We start from the raw sequence: 25442 nt of genomic DNA, 5'->3' as shown, positions 1-25442 counted from the left end.
ATTCCTATTTTCGCCTTCCTTCTCCCCAGGTGCTTGGGACTTAGATGGTGTCTGAATAAACTGCCGTATACATGCTCCAAAACTTCAGCCTTACTCTACTCCATACTCCAACTCCATAATTTGCTTAGGTAAGCTAGGCGTACTGGAAAATGATCTGAGGGCATTAATTCACATTAAAATGTGAATAATTGACAGGTCTTCCCACCACAACTCCCCACTCTTTCTCACCGTTAAATCAAGTCAATCTCCCAGTCCCTGTATTTTAGGCAGTATAGAGAAGGAATCTGGGGATAGGTTGGGGTGAGAAGTTTGCTTTTCTGTTGCCCCATCAATCACACCACTTGTCAGCCTTGGAAAATGGCAAGGAAGCAGCCAAGTGACAATTTTAACTTCTTGAAGGGCAGGCGGATGGCATCCCTGCTCTGCTTCCTCCCACTGCCACCTATGGAGGGAAAGCCCAGACCATCTCATGCCTCCGCCTCTCCAGTCTTCTAATTTTAACAAAGAAATGAAGTTCTAACACAGGCTACGACATGGATGAACCTTGAGCACATTATGCTAAAAGAAAGAAGCCAGTTACAAAAGGACAAATACTGTATGATTCCACTTACATGAGGTACCCAGAAGAGGCAAATTCACTGAGACAGAAAGTAGAATAGATGTTACCAGAGGGCGGGGGGCAAGGAGGAATGGAGAGTTGCTATTTAGAATGATGAAAAAGTTCTAGAAAATAGTCATCCCTCAAAGACATTGCAGGTTTGGTTCCACACCACCGCAATAAAGCAAGCCTATCTTTTTGCTGGTGGAGAGTCTTGCCTTCAATTTGCAGAAAACAACCCGCAACATCTGTGAAGTGCAATAAAACAAGGTATACCTATAGATAATGGTGATGATTGTACAACATTGTGAGTGTACTGATGCCATTGAACTGTATACATAAAAATGGTCAGTTTTATGTTATGTACATTTAACCACAATTTTAAAAATTATAACGAAACAAAAAAAATTTAGCAAAGAGATAACCTCACACATACCCCGCACCCCCCCACCTCCCCACCCCTCACTGAAACCAGTTTAGTCCTGGCACTTCAGTGTCTCTCCATCTTTTCTGGTTCATGTAGGCGTGGACACCACTGTCCATTCAAGGAGGTCCGGCTCCCAGAGTAGACAGACAGAGAGGCTCGACTGTCTCCTGATTTGGTGTTACACAACAGAGCTGTGCAGAGAGTTCAAGCAATGTCTCTTCCTTGCATTTTACCTATTTCCTCAGGTAGGGGACCCCATTCTTGCTCCCCATGATCCTCTATGCCATCCCTGAGCCCAATTCCCACCGGTTAATTAGTGGGTGGCCTTGAATCCATGTTCATTATTTTCAGGTAAGCCTTGATGTGACCCAGACAAATCCATTCCCCAGCCTGAGTGGACGCCACTGGAGCCATGGCAGCTGGGTGAAGTCATCAAATAATTGGGCTAGCTGCTGGAAAAAAATATGGAGTCTTCTCTCTTCCTTTCTTTACCACGTGCTTAGCATCTTTGTAACGCAAGCTATTCATTCATTAGACCGTATTCACTAATTATTATACCATGCAAATGTGTTGTGCAGCATGGTGGTTAAGAGCACATGAGTGAATACAAACTTCTGTGCAGTACTGTGTGACCCAGGGGAGTCTCCTCAACTCCCAGTGCCTTAGTTTCCTCATCCATAAGATAGAGATAACAGTCATGCCTATCTCATAGGATTTTTATGAAAATTAAGTGTGATACACATAAAAGGTTTAGGGAAAATACCTAGCACATATTGAGCATTCAAAGTAAAGTGTTGTTCTTGTTATCTGGATCAGTTTATTATCCTCAGTCTTCATTGCTCATTGCTGATGTGTGACATTTTTTATTCCCAATGTTCGACACTTCTGTCCCTCAAAAGTTAAGGAATGGGCTGAAAGAGGATGACTTTACTTTTTATTTTATAATTTTCTCTACAGTTTTTTCACCACTTGTACTACAGTCGCCAAAACACCAGCCAGCCCTCTGGCACATGCTAATCCAACCAAAGTTCTCCACCTCATTAGAATTCTCAGGAAAGATACCCTTTTATAAAACTGTAGGATCCAAAAGTGTAAACAGCGATGAATAGAGATGAGGGGCATAGAGAAGAAGTTCTATGGCAACATTTGAAACTCTGGTCCAGCTATTCCTGTGTCCAGCCCCTCAGACTTCCCAATTATGAGACCACAATTTCCTGTTTTTGCACACACTAGTTTGAGTGGAGTTTCAGTCACTTCAACTAAGAGTCTTGACTGATAATCTCGAAAACGACCTCTTTAGAAATGATAGTGGAAATACTGATATCCATTTGATCTCTCTCTTCCCCCAGTGTTATTTCTGACATACTTGTAACGAAGAATAAAATTCATTTTTGGCTAAATGCCTGAGGAAATAACTGTGCTCCTTAAATAAATGAAGATCATCTGAGGAACAGTAAAAATAGGGTTAGAAAGCAACATCTTGAACTCAAGCCAGCCTGTTCATCAAAGACTTTACAGAGCATTAATAGAACCGAGAGCGCCATCTCTTACAGGCACTTCCGCCATGCCCCACATGTACCCTCCCCATCCATGGCCACACTGCACAAGGATAGGGGTTCACGCTGCCTCCATCCACACCTAGGAAAGATGGCTGTCCACCAGGGAACCCTTGCCTTCCCTTGAAACACATTAGGCATTGGGTCCTCAGCGAGGTCTTCTCCTGCCCACACATAAACTCCTGAGGTTTCCATGGCACTCCTCTTAGCATTTATGATTTTATGATGGTTTAGTTCAACATCTGTTTTTCCTGCTAGTCCTTAAAATGTTCAAGGGAAGAAATTTCCACATTCATTTCACCAATTGTATCACCTGGAACAAACTGGGCACTCAGCACAGGGCTGATGAAAGGATGGGTTTAGTCTTCGTGACACTGACCTCCTTACTTAGGCTTCCACTTGTGGTCTCCTTGCACACTTGACTGATTGTTCACCCACCTGCCTATATTCCCTGGAGTGAGACCCATCAGGACCCCTGCTTTACCCTGCTCTTTGGTTTAGCCTCTGTGTCTTTTCGTACCCTATTCTGCCTGCTGCTTCCAAGACTCAGTTCAGACATTACAAGTCATGAAGAAATTATCATGAGATGACTTTCCCTTTGGGATCTCCTTAATTTTGATTTTACCATTACAGATAGGGAACTATGAAATATGGAGAAACTTTCAAGATCTACACCAAGTCATCATCTGGGAGTTATCAACTACAGTGACTGTACTCTTGAAGTATGAGCACACAGAGATACACCTGCAGACACAAGACACGCACACACATGCACAGACACACACTCACACAAAGACATGCAAAAGATTACTGAAAATTTAGAAATATGCTAAGAATCATTTCTTATGTGTATGTAGGACAGGCGCTATTTTCCCTCCAAGAGATGAATGTAGCTAACATTTTATTTGCCCATGTAAAGAGTACACCATTCAATAATGTATTTGTTTGAAAAGCAGAATTCAGTTAAAAATGTCAGAGCATTCTTCAGGAGTTAAAACACTGTGTAGCAACAATATTCAATCAAACACCACTAAACAGTCTGGCCTCAGTTACATGAGGGCAGATGGGGCTTATATCTATCTAGCAAATGTTTATCTCATTCATTTTCATAATATCAGAAATAGACTAAGTAGACTTGATTTAAAATCTCAAGTGATTTTTAGCCTTTCCCCTTTTGTGTAGTCTGAATCCTAGCAGGAAAGTCAATGAAATATAAACATTTGGCCATAATTTTTGCCTCAAGGGAAGTTTAAAGTTGAGCAGCAGTGCTTGTATGAGTATTTTCTAGCAGTTAACAAAAGCTATCTGTTTCTAATATAAAAATGAGCCATTTTAAAGAACTTGATGGGACCCCAAAACAGGGAACCAGCTACCTCCCCACTTTCTCCTGAATCCAGTTTTCACAGTGTCACAGACTTCATGATTTGAATTAAAGGTAATTTCCACACACAGCACCTACATGCAAATGTAAATTTAAGAGTAATCAAAGTTAAGTGTAAAAGTCAGGATTAGACAATTTCAGACTTAGAAAAAGACTTCACAGTGGTTTAGTTCAACCCCATTAAAGAAACAGGCCTAGAAAGATAATATTTGTCCAAAGTCACAGAGGTGAGGACAGAACCAGGGGCTCTAGACCAAATGTCAGGTCAAACATTTTCTTCCACAGTTCAAACTGTTGTCCTAAGCACTGGAGTACTTGCCTTAAAAATCTATCTTACTTATCAACACTTATGATAAGAACAGTGGGTGCCACATGTATGTAAAACAATATCATTAGGTTCATCTCAAAAGGACAACACTATAGTTGTTTAAATCAATTGTATAGCACTCTTTGCCCCCTACAACCCTCCATGAGAAAAATAAAATCTCAGTTAGTGAGGGCAATTTACAACCCAATCTTTAACCTTAAGGCACTCCTGAAGATTATTTAAAAATTCTGAAGTAAAACAAAAATAGGATCATCATAACGTTTAGCATGGGGAGTAGGGGGCATATCAAACAATTGTATTGAATTTTTTCATGTTCTTAGAATATCAAAATCACCTGATATGAATTTACCTAAATAAGCCACTTACTATTTTATGATTATTTTAAAGGTTTATAAACTATTCACTATTGAAATGTATAACATCAATTTGGAACATCATGTTACCTTGTGTAAATTAAAGCCAAATTCTTAATTAGTCTAAAGCGCCCTCTAGTGTTCCTATGTAAAAACTTCTTTTAAGAGAAGGTGCTGTCCTCCCTAATAGTGGCTAGGGTCCCTTTTTGCCCTGGACAGCCCGGGTTTAGGCCTATTGTCCTGCCATCCTGTTTGGCTGAACATTCGTCTTGGTATTTTCACTTCAATGGAGAATTACTATTAACATTCGCATTAAAAGCTGGGTTGTTTGAGTAGCCCTCCACTTTGTATTTGCAATTTCCTCCATGGTATTTATTGTCCAGTACTATATGAAGCACATGAGCAGTGGTATGGACTGAATGTTTGTGGCCCCACCCCGCCAAAAAAAGTTCAAGCCCTAATTCCTGATGTGGTGGTATTTGGAGGTGGGGCTTTGGGGAGGTAACTTGGTGTAGGTCATGAGGGTGGGGTCCTCACAATGGAATTAGTCCCTTTTTAAGAGGAAGAAACCAGAGCACCCCACCACCACACATTGAGGAAAGGCCATTTGAGGACATAACAATAAACGGCCATTTGCAAACCAGGAAGCGGGCTCTCACCAGACCAAATCTGCCAGCGCCTCGATCTTGGACTTCCAGACTCCAGAACTGTGAGAAATATGTTGTCACCCAGTCTGTGGTGTTTTGTTATAGCAGCCTAAGCTAGAACAAGCAGAAAACAGAGATGCCATTCTAACAAAGGATGACCAGCAATGACCCATCTCTATTTTCTCCAACACTTCCCAAAAGCAGTGGAACTACCACTTCCTTTTCAGGACAGCGGGGCATTTGCTAACAAAAGAAAATGCACTCAAACAAGAGTTGCCGGGGGTAGCTAAGCCCTCCAGCTTCTGGTGGTGGTAAGAGAACACTCTGATGCCCTACGCCCTTGGATTTGCCACCTAGTTATGCCATGTCCGTGTTCAGGCCTACAGGACGTATGGAACTATGAAGGCCCAGCTGGTAGGGTCTGTGGGAAATTATGGGTTAAGGATTTCTAAATATTTGCAGGGCAAAGAGGCCAAGAGTACTTCCTTAGAGCATCCAGAGACCGATCGTGACACTCTTAACAAATGATTTGGTCATTTACTGTATGATATATATCTATTATTATTAATTATATTATTGTTTGGTGATGCTTTTTTTATTTTGCAATAAGCCCTTTCAATGACAGTGAGCTCAAAAATGGAAGTTTACATTTAGTAAAATATTAAGTGCTGAATTTCCTATTCTCAGATTAATGAGGAATGTGAAATTGCACAAAATACCACCATTTGCCACCCCACCCCCCCCCCCACAGCAAGGAGGGACAAAGTGATGTCATTAACCGAGTGAAAGCCCCAAAACACAAATCTGCTGAAGCAGCATTACAATAGACACCAAAAATTAGTAGCTATTTTAAGAACCCTGTACTTGCAGTTTATGATTTATCACATGCAGCTGGAGAGGTACTTACATACCATTTAGATCCAGTGCTTGTTCTTCTAAATTGACTTTGCCAATTTTTTATTTCAAGTTATGATGTTCATGTACAAAAAGTAAAGTAAAAGCTATGTGTGTCTGGTAATGAAAACAGAATTTTTATAAACAGTTTAATGTTGCTAATTTTATGTCAGTGTTATCAAGGCTTCACCTACAAAGATCAAATAATTCCAAGAATGGTTTGATTTTTTTTTAATCTAATTCACGAAATCAAAGTAATGCTTTTGAAATTTAGTCTGTTTAAGATAAAACATGACATTCCTGTAAATTTAGTTGAAAAGTTCAAAATTAAATGCAAAAGCATTTGTTTTTGCAAGTGATAATAATTTTGGTGGGACACTGTGCCCATGGTAAAAACAATATTTCACTAATTAAGATGCTAATTTTTGAGAGAGTGAGGAGGCTACGTCTGGCTCCCGTTCTCACAGCCATTGCAGTACACTGAGCCCCATAGAGACAGTGCCAGGGCAAGTGCAAGTCGGACGGGCACTGGGCGACTCTGTGCTCGCTGAGAACAAGTAATTAAACATGGGCAAAGGAGATCCTAAGAAGCAGAGAGGCAAAATGTCATCGTACGCATTCTTTGTGCAAACCTGCCGGGAGGAGCACAAGAAGAAGCACCCAGATGCTTCAGTCAACTTCTTGGAGTTTTCTAAGTGCTCAGAGAGGTGGAAGACCATGTCTGCTAAAGAAAAAGGAAAATTTGAAGACATGCCAAAGGCTGACAAGGCCCGTTATGAAAGAGAAATGAAAACTTATATCCCTCGTAAAGGGGAAACAAAAAAGAAGTTCAAGGATCCCAATGCACCCAAGAGGCCTCCTTCGGCCTTTTTCTTGTTTTGTTCTGAGTATCGCCCAAAAATCAAAGGACAGCATCCCGGCCTATACACTGATGATGTTGCAAAGAAGCTGGGAGAGATGAGGAATGACACTGCTGCAGATGACACGCAGCCCTATGAGAAGAAGTCTGCTGAGCGGAAGGAAAACTACGAAAAGGATATTGCTGCATCCCGAGCTAAAGGAAAACCTGATGCGGCAAAAAAGGGAGTTGTCAAGGCTGAACAGAGCAAGAGAAAGAAGGAAGAGGAGGAGGACGAGGAAGATAAAGATGAAGAAGAAGATGATGATGAATAAGCTGGTTCTAGCAGTTTTTTTTCTTGTCTATAAAGCATTTAAACCCCTGTACACAACTCATTCCTTTTAAAGACAAAAATTGAAATGTAAGGCTGTGTAAGATTTTATTTAAACTGTACGGTGTCTTTTTTTGTATACACACTACCAGTAGTTATTCGGTAGTTAACACACTATGAATGTGTCTTTAGATAGCCCTGTCCTGGTGGTATCTTCAATAGCCACTAACCTTGCCTGGTACAGTATGGGGGTTGTAAATTGGCATGGAAATTTAAAGCCGGTCCGTGTTGGTGCATAGCACAAATTAGTTACATATGGGAATGGTAGTTTTTTCATCTTCAGTTGTCTCTGATGCAGCTTACACAAAACAATTGTTGTTCTGTTAACTGAATACCACTCTGTAATTGCAAAAAAAAAAAAAAAAATTGCAGCTGTTTTGTTGACATTGTAAATGCTTCTAAGTAAATACAATTTTTTATGAAAAAAAAGATGCTAATTTTTAAATTAAGATATGAAGCGGAAATGGAATTGGAATTGTTTAGTAAATGTAAATGTAAACTTACAATTTCACCCACAAAAGTTGATTATAACAATTGAAACAGTGTACTATTTCAATTGGTAAAATTGTAAACTATACCAAAATTTTTATGAGGAATCTGATGTTGAATTAAAAATAAAACAAAACAAAAACATTTCAGCATGGTCCTGCCAGACTTCTCTCTTTGCTGCCCATCAACTGGAACTGCTTCAATATGTGTAATTCAATATGTGTCCTATCAATGGTATTAAACTTTTTCATAAATGAATCCTCTAAGTTCAGGGTGCATTTGTGCAATATCAGAAATTGTAATCAGAGAATTCAAGGGGCACTAGAAGTCTTCACCTTTTGAAGCTTTTGGAGAATTACAATTATTTAAAAATAAAGCTTGCACAAAGAAAGACCCTGAAACATCGCAACCATACCAAAGAAAGAAGTAAAGCAATGGGTACTCAAATCATGTCCAAGATTTAATGGTGAAATTCCATCATTGCTCTTTGGAATATATCCACTGTGGGGAGAAACTTTTATAATGCCCACTGGAATGGAACAAAATTAGGAGGGCCTATGATTTTTTAGCATCACAGTTTAGGGAAACATCAAAAGGATTATATCTGGAGATAATTTATTTGATGAATTTTGTGTTCTAGAAATATTTGTCAAAGAAAGGTATTCTGAATGGAAGCTGCTGGGGGAAAAAAGCAGTATTAAGGATTATATTTTAGCTGATTACTTATACAGTTTAATACAAAAATATTACAATTGAGAATATTCTCCATTTAGCAGAATTCACTCAGGTTTCACTAGATAACTCAGTTCTTATAGAGATATTATGTTTTTCAAGTAAAAATATTGTGGTTTACAGAGAAGAATCAATTTTATTAACAAGTATAACTTCAAAAACAATTGTAGAGATTATGAAAAATTAAAAATAATGACTTATGTTTAAAAACGCATTCTTCAAAAAACTGCCAGTGATGTGGCATTACAGCCAGATATGCCTAAAAAGCTGATTAAGTATATGAATATTTAGCAAAAATAATCATTCTATTTATTTGTAATGTTCAAATAAGACAATATAAAGTATTTTTATTTTTCTTTAATGTACATGGATTTTTTTGTAAAGAATTTCATTCCCCCCAAATTTTAAATATAACTATTCTACAGGTCTATCCGTATAATAAAATTTTTAAGATAAAATTTTAAAATTATGTAATGTATACTCATAAATTATATAATACATATCAGTTTGCACGCTCTTTCCTTTTTGACAGTGTACTGGGTTGGACAAACAGCTACCATTTACCAAGAGCTTACTATCTATCAGGCACTGGGCTCAAATATTTTTTATCAATGTAATCTTTACAAACACCCTGAAGGGTAGGAATTACTATCTTCATTTTATTTGATGACAGTAAATGGCAGTATGAGGATATGCATCCAGTCACCAAGTTCTGCTGCCTCTCCCTAAATTACAGGACACACTACTGGCCCACCACAGAGATAATGTGCTTCTAGTTAATAACTGTGAATTTGGTTCCATCATAACCTTGTGGCCAAGGCAGTGTATTCTTAGGAGAGCTGGCACATGTCGGTGGCCAGACTATAGCTGCAAACCCAAGCAATTAACTGCCCCAAAGAACCTAGGAGAGTCACACTTATCCCATGTCTTTCACGGTGGGGATAACTTTTGCATGGATACCTCATCACAATAAAATGAGGTATGTATATTCCCGTATAAAGTACAGTAATCCCCCCCTTATCCACAGTTTCACTTTCCTCTGTTTGTTATCCAGTGTCAAACGAAGTCTGAAAATACTAAATTTCCCCAACCAATCACACACTGTTCGCTTCTGACATCTAACCATTGACATCAGCATGGCTCCACGATCCGGGATCACTTGAAGCAGACGATCTTCCTTCTGTTGTAACATCAGTAGATCAATAGCAGCCTAACGCTATGTCACAATGGCTATGTCATTTGCCTCACTCCATCTCACCACGTAGGCATTTTATCATCTCACATCCCAAGAAGCATGAGTACAGTACATTAAGATATTTTGAGAGAGAGACCATATTCACATAACTTTTATTATCGTATACTGTTATAATTTTCTATTTGATTATTAGTTGTCGTGAATTTCACTGTGCCGAATTTATAAATTAAACTATCCTAAGTATATGTACGTATAGGAAAAACAGTATATATAGGATTCAATACTACCTGCAGTTTCAGGCATTCACTAAGGGTCTTGGAATGACACCCATGAATAAAGAAACGACTACTGTACCTGTTAAGTGGATTAAACCAAGAATTTTTTTTTCTATCTACCAAGGATAATATATTAAACTATTTCTTGAAGGTAAGAAGTTTGTTTTAGATCAGGTATTCTCCAGTTGGGTTTAGTTTGAGACAAAGATTTGATTGCAAGTAGTTTATTAGAGAGGTTCGGGTCAGGCATTACTGGTACAAGAGCAGCAGGAAAGGGAGGACAGCTCAAGACTAGGTTGTTCTGCCATGACTAGAACTTAACTCCACCTTACAATCATCCCACCCAAGGGATGAGAAAGCTGGAGCAATTACACCCTACCTCCCACTAGCCGCTGACTGAGGGCTTCTGGGGGTTGTTAATTCTCCAGCATTTCCAGATGCTCACAGGGGGGAGTCTGAAGCCAATGAAATGTTAAGGCCTGAAACGGAGTGGGCAGGGCACTGACAGTATCATTAAAATATATTCTTACATCAAGGAATTATGCAAATGATAACATACTAACTGCCCGCCCCTCCCCACACCAAAACAGTCAAAATATAACAGTAAGAGGTTAAGAAACAATAGACAAGGAAAATAGTTCTAATTTTCAACATCCTTTTTCAAACAAAAAATGTCCTAGAACTTCAAATAAGTTAATACCATTATATGAAAAGAACAGAAATAATTTAAACTTCTGCTAGGCTTTGGGTTGTGAAGGGACCAAAATGTTGCCACCCTAAAGCTGCCTGTTTGGGATACTGATTGTAAGTTGTTTACTAAGAAACAAGGCTCAGAAAGAATATTTGAGCCTCCCCAACTTTCCTGCCTAAAATATTCAGACAGAAAAACCTACCTGCCTTAGGAAAGCAGCCTTGGCTTAATCACCTGAGGAATGGTCACCCAAGCATTAGTCAAGAAGACTCCAAGCCTGTTAGCTGGATATCCCAGGTCCCATTGTTTCTGAGCTGCCTAGCAAGAATTTTCCTGCCATGTATATTCTGCTCTTCCTCAACCACCTGTAAATCTCACATTCTCACTTTTGAAACCTAACACCCTTTTCCCCCTTTCTCCTTTGTCCAAAAACGTCTTACATACATACCCAATGTTGCCTCACTGTCTTTGGAATTTTCGTGCTTATATGATTTCCCATATCTATGTATCAAAACTTTTATTTTTTCCTCTCAATCTGTCTCTGCTAATTTGATTATTAGCCCAGCTAGAAGAACTTAGAAGGGGGGCGGGGGAGTATTAATTTTTTTCAGCCCCCACAGTTGCAAAATATTTCAAGAAAAATTGACGAACTTGGTTCTACTAAAATATAACAAGGATTTCTCAGCTTGATCATGTCTCAAAACAGTGTCAGTGAATGGTTTATTTATTGAGCTGGAGGTGAATATAAACAACTAGAAACACAATTCAGCTGTATAGTCAATGCTTCAAAGAAGCAAAGAACTTGCTCATGGCCCCCTAATCGATCCAATTTCTTTTTAAGAGAAAAATTACAGATTTTCATTTGGGTTTTTGTTGGTTGGTTGGTAATTTATATATAGGTTGGAGATGAGCACTGTTGCATAGTGTGTGTGTGTGTGTGTGTGTGTGTGTGTGTGGTGCATATAGCACTGTTGCCATATACATGTAGCAGGAGAAAGTGGAATTTGTTTGCTTTGTTTGTTTGTGAAACATACTGACTTTACTTGAATTTCCATAGCACTGGCCATCCCAGGCTGCCCCAAGTTCAGGCAGATGCGAGTTCCAAGAGCTGCTCAAAGGAATGCAGTTTTTTCTAGATATCAGATGGCAAGCCTACAATCTGTTGAAGAATTTTTCACCTAGTTTTCACCTCCATGTTTTCACTCACCAGTTTTACATCTACCTCCCCCCCTCCAAAAGAAATGGCAAACATCCCCATGGTCACATCCTGGGTGGGTCTAAAAGAGTATTGGAAATAGCACATGCAGCTGTTAGCGTCTCCAAATACACAATCAAAGGCATTTAAATGCCCAGTCTGCAACGCTGGCAGAAAAAGACAAGAATAACTGTTACTTTTTTTAACCAATGATAAATGCCAGATCATGCCTGAAAAGGGCAGGATCAGTCTAACTCCTGGGCACAGAATAGTACCAATGACAATGGGAAGAAAAGGTTTCTGAGGGGCATGCACAGACCTTGAAGGCCTTTTCAGGGCAAAACAACCTGGTTTTGTTAAATTTTGGAAAGAAAAATATTGACTGCTTTCTAAAATCAAGAACAAGATTTTAAATATAGAATAAAAGGTTAGCTCTGGTTTTGTCTGGGTGATGGAATTTCAGAGATTTTCATTTTCTTCCTTATATACTTAAGTATTACTTAATTTTTTGACAGGGATGTGTACTACTTCAATAATCAAAGAAAATTATATAAACCATTTGAGTTTGGAAAAAAGAAGGAAAGACAAATTAAGTAGAAAAAAATACAGGGAGAAAAGGGGAAAAATGAGTGTAAACTCATTCCTTCACTCAATCATTTGACAAAGAATTCTTTAGTCAGACACCATGCTAGAGCACAATAATCATACATTGTGGTGGTTGTTATGGAAACAAATAAAGGGCTTAGACAAAGGGCAGAGAGTACTTCGTGTAGAGTGGTCAGAGAACACTGTCTGAATGAACACTTAAGCTAAGCTCCTAGAATCAAGGCTAACCCTATGAGGCATGGCGCGGAAGCAGCACATGCTAAAGCCCTGCTGTAGGAAAACCTTGGTGACTTCAAGCTGACCTGTTTGGCAGGAATTCGGAAACAGGCTGAGTGGGATAGAGGTGGGGGAGAAAAAGGAAGGGGAAGAGAGGTGAGGGAAGGGGGAGGGAAGGGGGGAGTGGAGGGGAGGAGAGGGGAAGGTGATGTTAAAGAGATAAATAAGTGTCAATTCCTTCAGGCACCTGAAAGCTCTAGATGAAGGATTCTGTATTTTAATTTCAATACAATAAAAGCTATTAAAGGATGTTATTCAGGGAAGAGAAGTTTAAATTGATAGGGGAGCTGGGTGTTGTAAAAGTAATGGTGATGCTCCTGCCACTTTTACCCCTGTATTTACTGACCACCAAATTGCCTGCAGGCTTAGATCCTACCCACCTGGAAACACTGCCCTGCAGAAGTCATTAGACATTTTTAGCTATTTGTTCAGTTCCCAGACACCCCTGCAACCTTCACCCCAAGCCCAGGAACCACTGCAAACTAATGCCCCCCCTTTCTAGAGGTCCTGCCACACAGACCCCACCTGCTCTTGATCTAAGGCTTCCATCTGCACCCCTCTGGAGGATTAAGCCCAATTCCCATAATCACCATCTCCTTTATTCCTCTTAACTCCTACCTCAAACTCATGCCACTTTCTGTGTTCCTGGTACTAGGTATCATTGTGTTTTCTTTGCACATAATTTTATTTCATGGAATTATAAAATACCTGCAGTTAAAAAGGACTTTAGAGACACTCGGGTTCAACCTGTGGGTGTTTATGACAAGGAAACAGGTCTGGCATGGTTAAAAGACTTCCAAGGTCTCAAAGGTTAAGATTCCTGACTTCCCATTTAGAGTTCCTTGCATAATTTTAAAAGCAATATTTTTAAAAAGACCTCTTGCAAAGTGCTTCATGTTTTACAAAACGCTTCTGTTAGGTAGAAATTAGAAAGGGTAGGAGAAGGAGGACGGGTGGGAGGGGGTCCTTGGTGCCTACAGAAAAAGCTCATAAATAGCTTTGATTAACTGCCTCTAGCCACTATCAGTTTCTACAACAACAGATGACAAGAGGTGGTCTGAAGCAAGTTAAGGATCTGAGTCAACAGATCTCCACCCATCTTAGGAGGTCACGCCCTCCTGTGGAAGAGCATGCACCATCTTTCCTGCCAAATCAATATGTAACTCCCTCACCCCACCCAGCAAGGTATAAGTCCTCGGGACAAGGGCTCTCACTCTCTCTGGCTGCACTCTTCTCTCTCTCTCTCTCTCTCTCTCTCTCTCTCTCTCTCTCTCTCTCTCTCTCTCTCTCTCTCTCTCTCTCTCTTTCTCCCCTCCTCCTCCTCTCCCCCACCTCGGCTAGGCCCATTCTCTTCCCCAAGAATGTATCACTGATATACCCTGCTTGCATATTAATCAGTGCTGACCGTTGCTTCTTCACTGCAATGGCAAGAAGAACCGAGATTCCCATAACACTACTATACACACCATCTTATAGAATCATTGCAGCCCCCTAGTAACAGATACAAATTGAACCTGGGAGATGGAGGGCTGAAAGAGTGGCTAAGCCAGGCTTGGCCTCAGGTCTACTGGCTGCTCCAAGTATGGTGGGCAAAACTATGAAAATATCCTTATAGTTAGATGAAGTTAGTCCAGGAGCATCAAAGTTAGAAGTTTCCTCTTTCTGTTATTATTGGTTAATTATACTTTTGTATAATACCTGTGTATTAGTTTTGCATTCCTTCTGAAGATCAGATAGTTTACTGTGGTTAAGGAGGGACTCTGTCCAATACTGGGCACAGGTTTGTTGTGGAAATTATAATAATTTCATAAGCCAATAGCATACAAGATAATACCTCTTAAGCCAAATAAAGAAGTAACATACTCCAAATAAATAACAGATTAATTACACTATTGTTCCAGGAAAGGGGAGATGAGAGGAATAAAGTCCAAATTTAATACGAGGTATATCTTTTTATATGAAGAAGCACTCTGGAGAGCCAGCGACCAACTGATTTCCAGAGGCCAGCACAGAAGTAAAAGTATCTTGTTGCTAGAGCACGTTGCTAGGGAACAAGCACACAGTGTTGGTAGGGGGACTAATGTCTTACACAGGCCACCTGGGTGGTTTATCACCACAGTCTACCAGGAATGTCTAGCTAAGACAGGAGCAAATGCCCCAAGGGTATTCAGAGAGTTTATAGGTTAGTGTAGAGTCACCTCACCCTAACCAAAACAGTCCAACAGTCCTCAGAATTCTCACTATTTATAGTCTAAATGTCCCCCTGCCATAGTTGCTTCTCCACTTGTTCTTACCAATAAGCTGCTAACTGCTTATTAACAACAACAGAGGTGGAACAATGACATCCTGGTGCAGCTTACTTCATACTTAGATCAAAGCAACTTTTTTTTTGTCTTTGTCATAAAAAAGTGGAGTAAAACAACTTTACTAAGTTATAAACAAGATTTGAAATCATACTGAACCAATGCACAACAGAACTATATACAAATTGGATTATTTATACTATATTATTATCAGCACATGTGAGGTTTAGAACTTCAAATCCAGTGTCAAAAAATTTGAAGTGACAAAAAAATATGTCCTTGGTTGCTTTGCAGGATACGGAAGAGATTACTGCTTTAGAGTAAATATATTTTGGAATGCACTGCGTCCTCATGCTACAATTAGTTCTATTCTTGTTCTGAAAGTGGAAGGGGGTCAGGGGCCCTGCATAACAGTCACTTAGCAGCAGCAGCTGATGCAAGCTGGGCACCCAACACTCACCCAGGATAAATGTCTCACTCTTGCCTTCAGAGCCCAACAGAGACAGGTTAAAGAACACTTATCCACGAATTATTGCCTCCTTACTCTAAATTGCTTTTTCTTTTTTTAAAGGATTGATATCCTTAATTTTACTTATTTTTTTTTTTTTAAGGAGGGCGCAGCTCACAGTGGCCCATGGAAGAATCGAACCAGCAACCTTGGTGTTATTTAATTTGCTTTTAATTTGATGAGCTCAAAGGTTTTTTTCCCCAAATATCAAACCTATTCTTGTCAACCTCCCCTTAGGGAATGTAGGTACAGTTACTTAAGTGTATGGTACAACCTCTCAAGTGTGAATGAAAAAAATCTGCACTTAACTTCAAATACTAAATACCATAAGAATATAGCTCATTCCCTTTGTGAACGGTTGCTGAGCTAAGAAGAATCTTATGGGTTTATTAAATGAAAACACAGAGTAATGTAATTAGAATTTTCTTAATGTTATCCATTGGACTTGGAGAAATGGCTATGATAACAAATCAAGCAAACAACGCTATTTGTTTTTAGAAAGCTAAGAAAGAATGTCTAAAATAGCAAATGTTCCACCACTGAAAATAATCATGCAAAATGCACATATCTCTCATACCATCAAATCTGAACACATTTCAGGACATCCTCTGTGTTCCTACATTCCATCCAGTTCACACTCCTCACTCACCAATTAAGCCACCCAAGTTGTGACATGCGGAAATCTGGCTTTATTCAGTTGAGTGCAGTGAGTCTGGTGACACAGACGATCCATAAAATACCTCACCCTGCATACCTCTCATACCTATCCAGAGACCCCAAGATTGTGGTTCACAAATATACAGAAAGCTTAAAGTGCATTACGTAGGCCTGGGGGCCTCACGCATTCCTCAGCGTGAACTGAAATCTGGAGGCACTGTCACCTCTTCTAACACTCCACTCCACTCCACTGTGAGTAGCCAAATATAAGATAACTAACTGAAGATGATAAGACTGTACTGCACAGATCACCGTTTTCCAGCTTTTTAAAGCACTGAATGGTGCTTTTGCCCATGGGACTTTAAACTCAATAAGAATTCTTGTCACTATAATGTTTGTATTCGTGTTGTTTTCAGTTCTTTGGGTCAATGCACAGAAACTGTCTTTATATTTAAGATTCAGATGAAAGCAGAAAATGAAAATAATGTTTTAGGAATACAAAATAAGTAACACTACCCAAAATGTCACACGTCTGCTTTCTTAAAAATCAAGTTTTATATAAAGAGCATTTATTTGCCACTGAATTAACACAAGGTGCCAGAAGCTCAGTGCAATTCAATAGGCTTATATTTTTAGGTAATTTCTGATTCTTAGAAATATATTTTACATCCGTCAAAAATCATAATTATTATGGGTAACTTTCTCCATCATTAATATCTCTCTAAGGTAAAAGAATGCATGCTACAATGCTAACCATGTTAAACTGGTACAAAAAGTACTAATAAGTAAAAATGAACAATTCAGAACATTGTCTACATAAAAGCAAACAACTAAACTAACTTTCATAGATCACTTAGTCCCTTTACTAATCCATTAGGATATGACTTAATATGACTTAGAGGGCACCTCCTGGATACGGGCATGGCTTTATGCTCTGTGGCCAGCTTACTGTTGGCTCTGAGAAAATAGAAGTCAAAAGTCAGAGCAAGAAACCAGTGACACCATTCAACAGGCACATGGCAATTGAGCCTAAAGGCTTGTCACTTGAACCTTCCATCCAAATTGACTGCAAACAAAATGTTCTGAAGATTTGATAGTTGAACCTTTAAGCGCTGCCACTGTGGTCCCTCCATCAAATGGAGAGGTTAATGCTGAGCCTGCCAATATTGCCCCAAGGTCTTAGAACTCAGGAAGAAAGTGGTAAATTTAGATAAAGTTGACAAATCGCATGAAAAAGTGTTCAAGATCTTGGCATCTCAAAGAGAAACTGAAGAGATTAAAAAAGCAAGTTAAATAAAACGACACAGTTCCTCTACATCCTTGGGAAACTTTTTCTGAATGGCGAAGGAAAAAGAATGTTCTTAAATACAAGGAAAATACATTGAAATATCAGAAAAAAACTGGAAAATACATTTTTAAAAAATCATGGATAGCACTTACAAAAGAAATAGGATTCTAAAAGTATAATATATTGTGTTTCGGGATAGTTCAAGTTTTAGATGACTTAAGCATCAGTTATTCCTTGAATTGTTATACCAAGATATACTTAGACCTGGTTCTTACATTTTAAAATTGTATTTCAGATTGCTAGCCCAAAATAGCTGGCAGCATGTTACTCTGATTTCCTGGAATTACAGATCAACAGAGCTAAAAAGATATTCCAGATGATTTGTTTCAACACCTATTTATAGATGTGTCCTGAGACCCAGGCAGCACGAAGATCACGTAGTGGCAATATGCAAACTAGAACTCTGATTCCTTGATACTTAGGTTAATTTACTGAATCTTAGTTGTGATTTAAAATGACAATAATTCAAAAACTGTTGAGATTGGCTGTAGCAGTCATTCCATGCATAGTTTGCTACCATAAGTGATAAAAAAAATAACGAAAATGGAGAATCAAGCTAATGCTTACAGAAACACCCCCCCCAAAAAAAAGGATAACCTCAATAAGAAAAAGAAAAAAAAATCACATCACTGTTTTTGCCCTAAATTGTCAAATGTGTTGTCTAAATTCTTCACTTCCCTTTAATGCTACAGCCTACATAAGAAGTACTTTCTTCCTTAAAAGAAAACACCTTTTAGCAGTTTTGTAACCTGAGGTTACAGATAAGCCCAAACTCTCAGTGGCTTAAAACCGAAAGGGTTTTCTCACTCATGCTACATGTCTATTTTGGTTCAGCACTGGTGCTGCATATCATTATGGTTCAGGGACCCAGGCCAGTGGAGTAGCTGCCATAGACAGATGCCCAGAGAGTCTCATCTCATGGATTAAACACTCACCCTTAGAAGTTACACACAACCCCATCCAACCACAGGAGAGTCAAGAAATGCAATATTGAAGGCAAAATGCCAGAAATATATGAAGAACAGATTTACTACACACCCTATATTTCTGAAACATGAAAGACTGGATATTGACCTTCTCTGACTGAATCACAAGTACCTAATTTTTTTTTTTTAATCATAAGCCAAAAGAAGCCAAAAAGAATGTCACTAAGAATCAAGAACCTTCATCAATAGCCTTTGTTCAACCACCAGATAACCAATGACCCTGAAAAGCCACCTCAGTGTCCTTATATATAAATAACATCACTTCTAAGGTCCTGTCTAGCCTTATTAGACCAACAATCCTAACTTACTGAGTTTCAGTATGTATTGGAGGTCTTAGCACTGGTTGTATTAATAATGATAAAGATATGTTCTCTTGAAATATAGAAGAGTCTTCATCTCAAAAAAACATATAAAAATGGTTATTACTTCATTCTTGGGTTTTTTTCTTTTGTTTTTTTTTTTTTTGTGTGTGTGTGTGTGTGTGTGTGTGTGTACTTTTTTTGTTGTTTTATTTTTTCCAAATAGAAAGAAAGTAGAAAATGTCGCTTTGTTCAAGAATGTAGCTTGCATAGGGCTTGCTCCAGAGACTCTTACACCAATATCTAGGAATAGTTTCCTTAACCAAAACAAAAGCCTTCTGTTCATTCTGGACCTATGCTTTACTACGTACGCTTAAATGCATGACCTTCTTGCTATTTACTTCTCTCTGCTTATATTTGTCCCTTTTCTTATAGGGTTGAAAGAATTGCAAATTCTCTAAGGCAATAATGTAACACTACAATTTTTGCTTTTTGCTATACACCAGCCCATGGTATTTTACCTGAACTAAGGCCATTCTGTTCAACCATTTGAGGAGACATAGACAATCATATTTATTACTGATCATTAAGAATAATCTTAATAGAAAAAAATTTTCATTTTACATAATATGGAAAAAGAACAGTACAAGCTCCTCTTTAAGAAAGGAAAATGTGAAACTAGAAATGTGATTTGCTTTAAAAAAGTGAATCTTTTTAATAAAAGATAAATCATAAAGCAAGTCACTTAAACCCAAAATACTTCATTCAGATTCCATTTTATTAAATATCTTGATCTGTGCTATTAAGGAAACTGAATTTGGAGCCTAATGAATGAAAAGGGAGTCCTGGTTAGTTACTGACCAACTAAGATAGATGGTCTCAAGGTGATAATTAACTATCCTCTTTCCTCTTCCACAAATGATAGATTCCGCCATGGGTCTCTTTTGCAATTATCCCATGCAAGGAAAAGACACTTGCTTTCCAGTTATCTTCAGGAGCCTGATTTACCATCTGAAAGGGTAAACTTTTATATTTTCATAAACCTCAAAAATTGTGAAATCATGCTTCAAAGTCATTAAACATGACCACAGTGGGAGACGATGCCAAGACATAAATCACTTCAGATATATATGAATGTAAAATAAACTTAGTGGGTTTTTAAAAAAATTTATTTTCCTGCCTAGAGCTAAGTCTCGGTCTTACAGACACTGTACAAACTTCAGTACAGCTTCCAGCATTGGACTAAGTAGCTCTGTCTGCTCTCCCTGTTGCAGCTGTTTGCAACTAACTTGAATTATTATCATTAAAGAGCTTCTCACAATTTCGGAACCCAAAACACAGGACAGAGCATTGTTCATTCATCTACATTATAGAAAAATAGAGATTTGTTTTGAAAATAAAGGTCTACCTAAAGCTCCAATTCATAAAATCAGAAACTAAATTGCAAGTTGATGGTGGTGAAATAGGAGCTAAGAACTGAAGAAACAGAATCATAAAGACTTCAATTTTCTAACTACCCAAGTTAACCAAGGCAATCTTAAATTGGAAGCATTTTTCTTCCTTTCAAGGAAACTCTTTTACGTATATAATTTTAAGGAGTTAGACTAGAGAAATGATTCTTAACCCGAAAACCACACAAGATTACCTAGGAAACTTTTCCAAACACACATACACATCCACACCTCAGAACTAGTAAATCAGAAGGCACTATGTGTATTTTGAAAATGTTCCACAGAAGGTTTCTGACATACATCTTTAGTTTATAAATTCTAATCTCTGAAGGCCCTTTCAGTGCTAAACTCTACATTAACAAATGGAGCCAATGAGAAGAAAGCTCTACAAGCAATAATGATTTATGGATTACATGCTGGCATTATGGAAAGAACTACATGTGGTCTCCATGCTGTATAACTATTGAGAAGTCCTGAATATTCAATTTGCATTTCACAGAGAATCTTATGTAGAGAAGGGAATATACTTTCGCCTAAATTCAAATTATTGCTTCCTCATTAGTAGCTGAGTAACTAAACTTGCAACTAGTTAATTAAACTTAAATCTTTTTGAGCCTCAGTTTTGTCATGTGTAAAATGAGAATAAAAATCCCTGTCACCTGCACACAACGCCTCATGCAGAGTTTAACTAATAATAGGTGCTGGGTAAATGTTACTTCCAAACCTATCATACACCCTCGTGCCTGTCTCCTCATTTCCTGTGTTTTAAAAGCTTTTCTCATTATAAAATCAATAAAACATTTTGATTTAAAAAGTGTAAACTGTTCATTATTCACGCCAATGAGGACAAGGTATTGTGGACCCTAAGAAAGAAAACACCTACCAAGGAAGTGAACTGGGCTGAAACTTAAAAGCAGAGCCTAGCAACCATGTCTAAGTAGGGACCTCTCGTGCAAACCACACTTCTGGGAGAAACCTGCACTGAACTGCCTGCCTGCGCTGTGTTCCTACCATCTGAGCCAACCCTTTGTAAGGAGTTTCTGGAATAGTATTTCAACCAACAGGGCAGAGGATTTCCCCATCCAATCAGAGATGTGCAGCTATATGCCCATCAGCACCTTCACTGACCAACTGACCAATCAGGACAGTGCCTTTTGGACCAATCAAACTGAGAGGATTTGGAGCCCTCATGCAAATGACCAATCGGGGACCAGGGGCAGGGAATTCACTCTATGTAAGTCAGCTCTCCTCTGGCTCAGAGAGTGCACTTTCCCTTACCACAAAAGAGTGCAGACTGTGTTTCCCCGGCTGGAGCTGAAACACTGAAGATATCTCACCAGAGCACAGCAGATGGCACAAAGCAGAATGGAGTGGAGTGAACTGGACCAGGTGGAGCAGAGCTGTCTAGCCAGAGAGGGGTTTTGCCCAGGGACCCTTTACCCCAGGTTCTTCTCACAGCCATGCTGTTGCACAGCCACGCTGCTTCATAATCAAGCTGTTAACACTATTGAGCTGTTCCACTACTTTGCTATTCTCACAGCCATGCTATATTACAATTGAGCTGTTTGCACTGAATAAAGTCTCCTTCAACCGCACTCCAAATTAGGGATTCCTGTTGGTATTGAATTGGTGCCAATGACCATCAGTTAACAGTATATTGGAGATAGATGAAATACTCAATAATCTATAAATTTCATTTTTATTTATTACTATTTCCTAAGCCACACACCTCACTTTAGGTATTTCTGTGTCAAATCCTCCCCTTTTCTAAATACAGCAGGTCCTAGCATAATACCATTCAATGTTGCTACATTAAAATGTTGATGAGTTGCCATAGGAACTTAATTCTTGCTCCTATCAATCACCTATGGTAAAACTGATTTCTTTAAGTTGCAGAATCTATCAAGGAAGTTGAGTAAGGACTTATTATATAAGGCCTCGGGCAAATCATTTTGTGGGCCTTAGTTGTTTAAAGTAGGAATGCTAATATCTTCACCATCTGCTTCTCACAGGGTTGTTGTGAGATCCAAATGAGAATATCTATCAAAGTTATTTAATGTATATTTAATGTTATGTAAATATAAAGGGAGATTATTGTATGGCAACTCTTAGCAGCCTTTCACCAGTCTTCTCAGATGTGACAAATTTGACTTCCTTCCTCTCACTTTTTTCTTTCTTCTTCCCATATTATAATGTAGTTGGTAAAAGCAAAAACCAACCAAATGTGAAGAAGGTATATTTATGTGATGAATAAGTTGATTTGTAACCATAATATCATTTACGAGTTCCAACCTCAAAAATGGATACCTATTTGTTGTATATATATTTCACTTAGTAAATCATACTTAGGGTTTTTTATTTCCCACAACTTCTCTGATGTATTAGCAGACTGGTTCTATGGAATATGCATAACTAAATATGCATATTTAAGACTATATTTTAAATGTTTTCCAATAATTTGAAAACAGTAAGAAAAATAAATAGCAAAAGAGCAATTTTCTAAACGAGCAAATCTTAATATGGAGGCTATTTATTATAGAGGGCTAAGCATACCAGAATAACTAAAGATAACATAGAGAATGTTGTGGCCCAGAAATCTGTAATCTATTTTAACATTTGACCATTTAGGCTTGGTTGACTTGGAGATGCCTCCTTAGATTATTGTATCACCTGACAAGTCATGCCATACATCTATTTAAAAAAATAAATAAATTTTCACAATAATTTTGCAAAATCCTTTAAGATTGAGGGTGCATGACACCAGAGTAGACAGTTACTATGCTGCCAACAGAGGGTACGGTGCCAGAGTTTCCACTGAAAGCTCTACACGGCCTCTTCAGGAACTTAACATTTCTGTTGTGTCTGAGTTGACTTACCATATCCTAGCAATGAACATCACTCAGCTCACTTAATGTCTGTTGCCTAAAGCTGAGCTTCCCAGTCTAGCAACAGACTTAAGTTCCACAATTTCCTTCTTTCAACCAACTATTTTACAAATCCTGATTCTAGCATGCATCAAGTAACAAAGTCATCCATTTAATTTACTTTATTGTTCCGCAGTAATTTCTATTTTTACTTACGTTTCAAAAAGTTTTACTTATGTGCATTTTGAGTTTTGATAAATGCATATTTTATATTTCAGAATTATAATATTAAGACTGAACTCATAAATGAAAATGTTAAACAACTGAATCATGTATTCCAGTTAAGTGTGTCACTTTATAATCAGTAAGCAATTGAGTTAAACAATAGTTAATTAAACAGTTAAACCAAATGAAACTATAATGATTAATTTGGTCATGGTGATTCGACAGGCCAAGAATACCTAGGAATAAAGAATAAAACCTACCCGGAGAAATCCAAAACTCCAATTCAAAAATCAGTATGCACTCCTATGTTTATTGCAGCACTTTACACAATAGCCAAGACATGGAAACAACCGAAATGCCCATCAGTAGATGACTGGATTAAGAAGCTGTGGTACATTTATACAATGGAGTATTACGCAGCCATAAAGAAGAAAGAAATCTTATCATTTGCAACAACATGGATGGACCTAGAGAACATCATGTTAAGTGAAATAAGTCAGAAAGAGAAAGACAAGTACCATATGATCTCACTTATATGCGGAATCTAAAGAAAAGAACATGTGAATGAACTGATCAGAGACAGTTTTGAGGACACAAAGAAAAAACTGAGAGTTGTTAGATGGGCGGGGGCGGGGGGGGGGTGGGGATAAGGGGAAAGGTGAAGGGATTGGGAGGCGGCTGGTGGCCGCAAGATGGCCTCAGGGTTTTCTGGAAATTAATTTGGGGAACTTATTCAACAATGTTGTAGGGGTTTTGTTGGGTATCCGATGGGCATGAGTCCTATTTGGAAGACCACCTCAGGGATGGTGTGGATGCCTGATCATGGCATTGTGCACCAGAGGCTAAACATTAATGAATGCCAACTATAATTTTATGTGTGTGATGTGATGGCTGGGTGTGAGGTCGGAGGGATGGTGGGTGGGGGGAGGGGGGTTCACAGTGTGAGGGATGTAGATGGTGGGCGTCTAAGTATTACCTTGTCTTGTACACGAAACTAATAAAAAAATAAAAAAATAAAAAATAAAACCTAGAACTAAATTTAACCATAAGTATACAGCACCTATTTTTTATTATTTTCCCCCTCCTCCTCCTCCTCCTCCCCCCCTCCCCCTCGCCCCGCAACTCTGAGTGAAGCTGTTGTTTCGCAGTCTAGTTGTGGAGGACGCAGCTCACTGGCCCATGTTGGTATTATGATCATTGTGCTCTACTCAGCTGAGCCAGTCAGTTGCTGGCCACTGGCTGGCTGCTCACAGCTGCTCACCGCAGCCCAGCTCCAGCTTGAGCCATTGTTCTCAATCTAGCTGTAGAGGGCACAGCTCACTGGCCCATGTGGGAATCAAACCGGCGACCTTGGTGTTAGGAGCACAGCACTACAACCACCTGAGCCACCCAGCCACCCAGCCACCCAGCCACCCCCAGCACCTATTTTTTAATTGCACAATTTCAGTAGGGCATTAAAGAGAAGTCTCAAATAAATGGTGAGATATACATCAGATTCATAGATAAAAGAGTAAATATCATGAATATATAAATTCTCTCCAAATTATTTGATACATTATGTATAATTCCAATAAAAAGTAAAATGAAATTTTGGAGTGGAGAGGTTACAAAATAAATTTAAGGACTTCTAGTCAATAAAGCATACTGAGCTGACTTGGGAAACCAACTCCATTCCCATCCCATCCCACCCCTTTCTCTGCTAACACATAAATCCTACATAAAATAGAACAAATTATTTTTAAATACGTAATGGGAAGAAAGCAAAAAAGGGGTATCTCCCAGAAATGAAAAACAAACTCAAAACCCACAATGGTGATTAAGAATTGAAGGCCTAGTAGGAATATATTAATAAGAATAGGATATTCACCTTGGAGTATGGAGTTTATCCACCAGGTGGGTCTGGAATTAAGCACCTTATATAAAGTCAAG

The 25442-nt window shown here is 38.6% G+C and overlaps 2 protein-coding genes across 2 annotated transcripts in view; one reads left to right on the top strand and one right to left on the bottom strand.

The window, feature by feature from the left end:
- The window catches only part of RNF144B (ring finger protein 144B), a 157555-nt gene that overhangs the window by 119488 nt on the left and 12625 nt on the right, over positions 1–25442 (bottom strand). The window lies entirely within an intron of this gene.
- Positions 6752–7357, top strand: LOC308500877 (high mobility group protein B1-like; the record flags this gene model as incomplete). Its single annotated transcript, XM_081056395.1, has 1 exon — positions 6752–7357. The coding sequence occupies one exon, from the start codon at positions 6752–6754 to the stop codon at positions 7355–7357; it is 606 nt and encodes a 201-aa protein (XP_080912521.1).

The sequence above is a fragment of the Rhinolophus hipposideros genome (assembly GCF_964194185.1).
Source record: "Rhinolophus hipposideros genome assembly, chromosome: 8".
Taxonomy (NCBI): domain Eukaryota; kingdom Metazoa; phylum Chordata; class Mammalia; order Chiroptera; family Rhinolophidae; genus Rhinolophus; species Rhinolophus hipposideros.
This window is presented reverse-complemented; position numbering and strand designations above follow the sequence as displayed.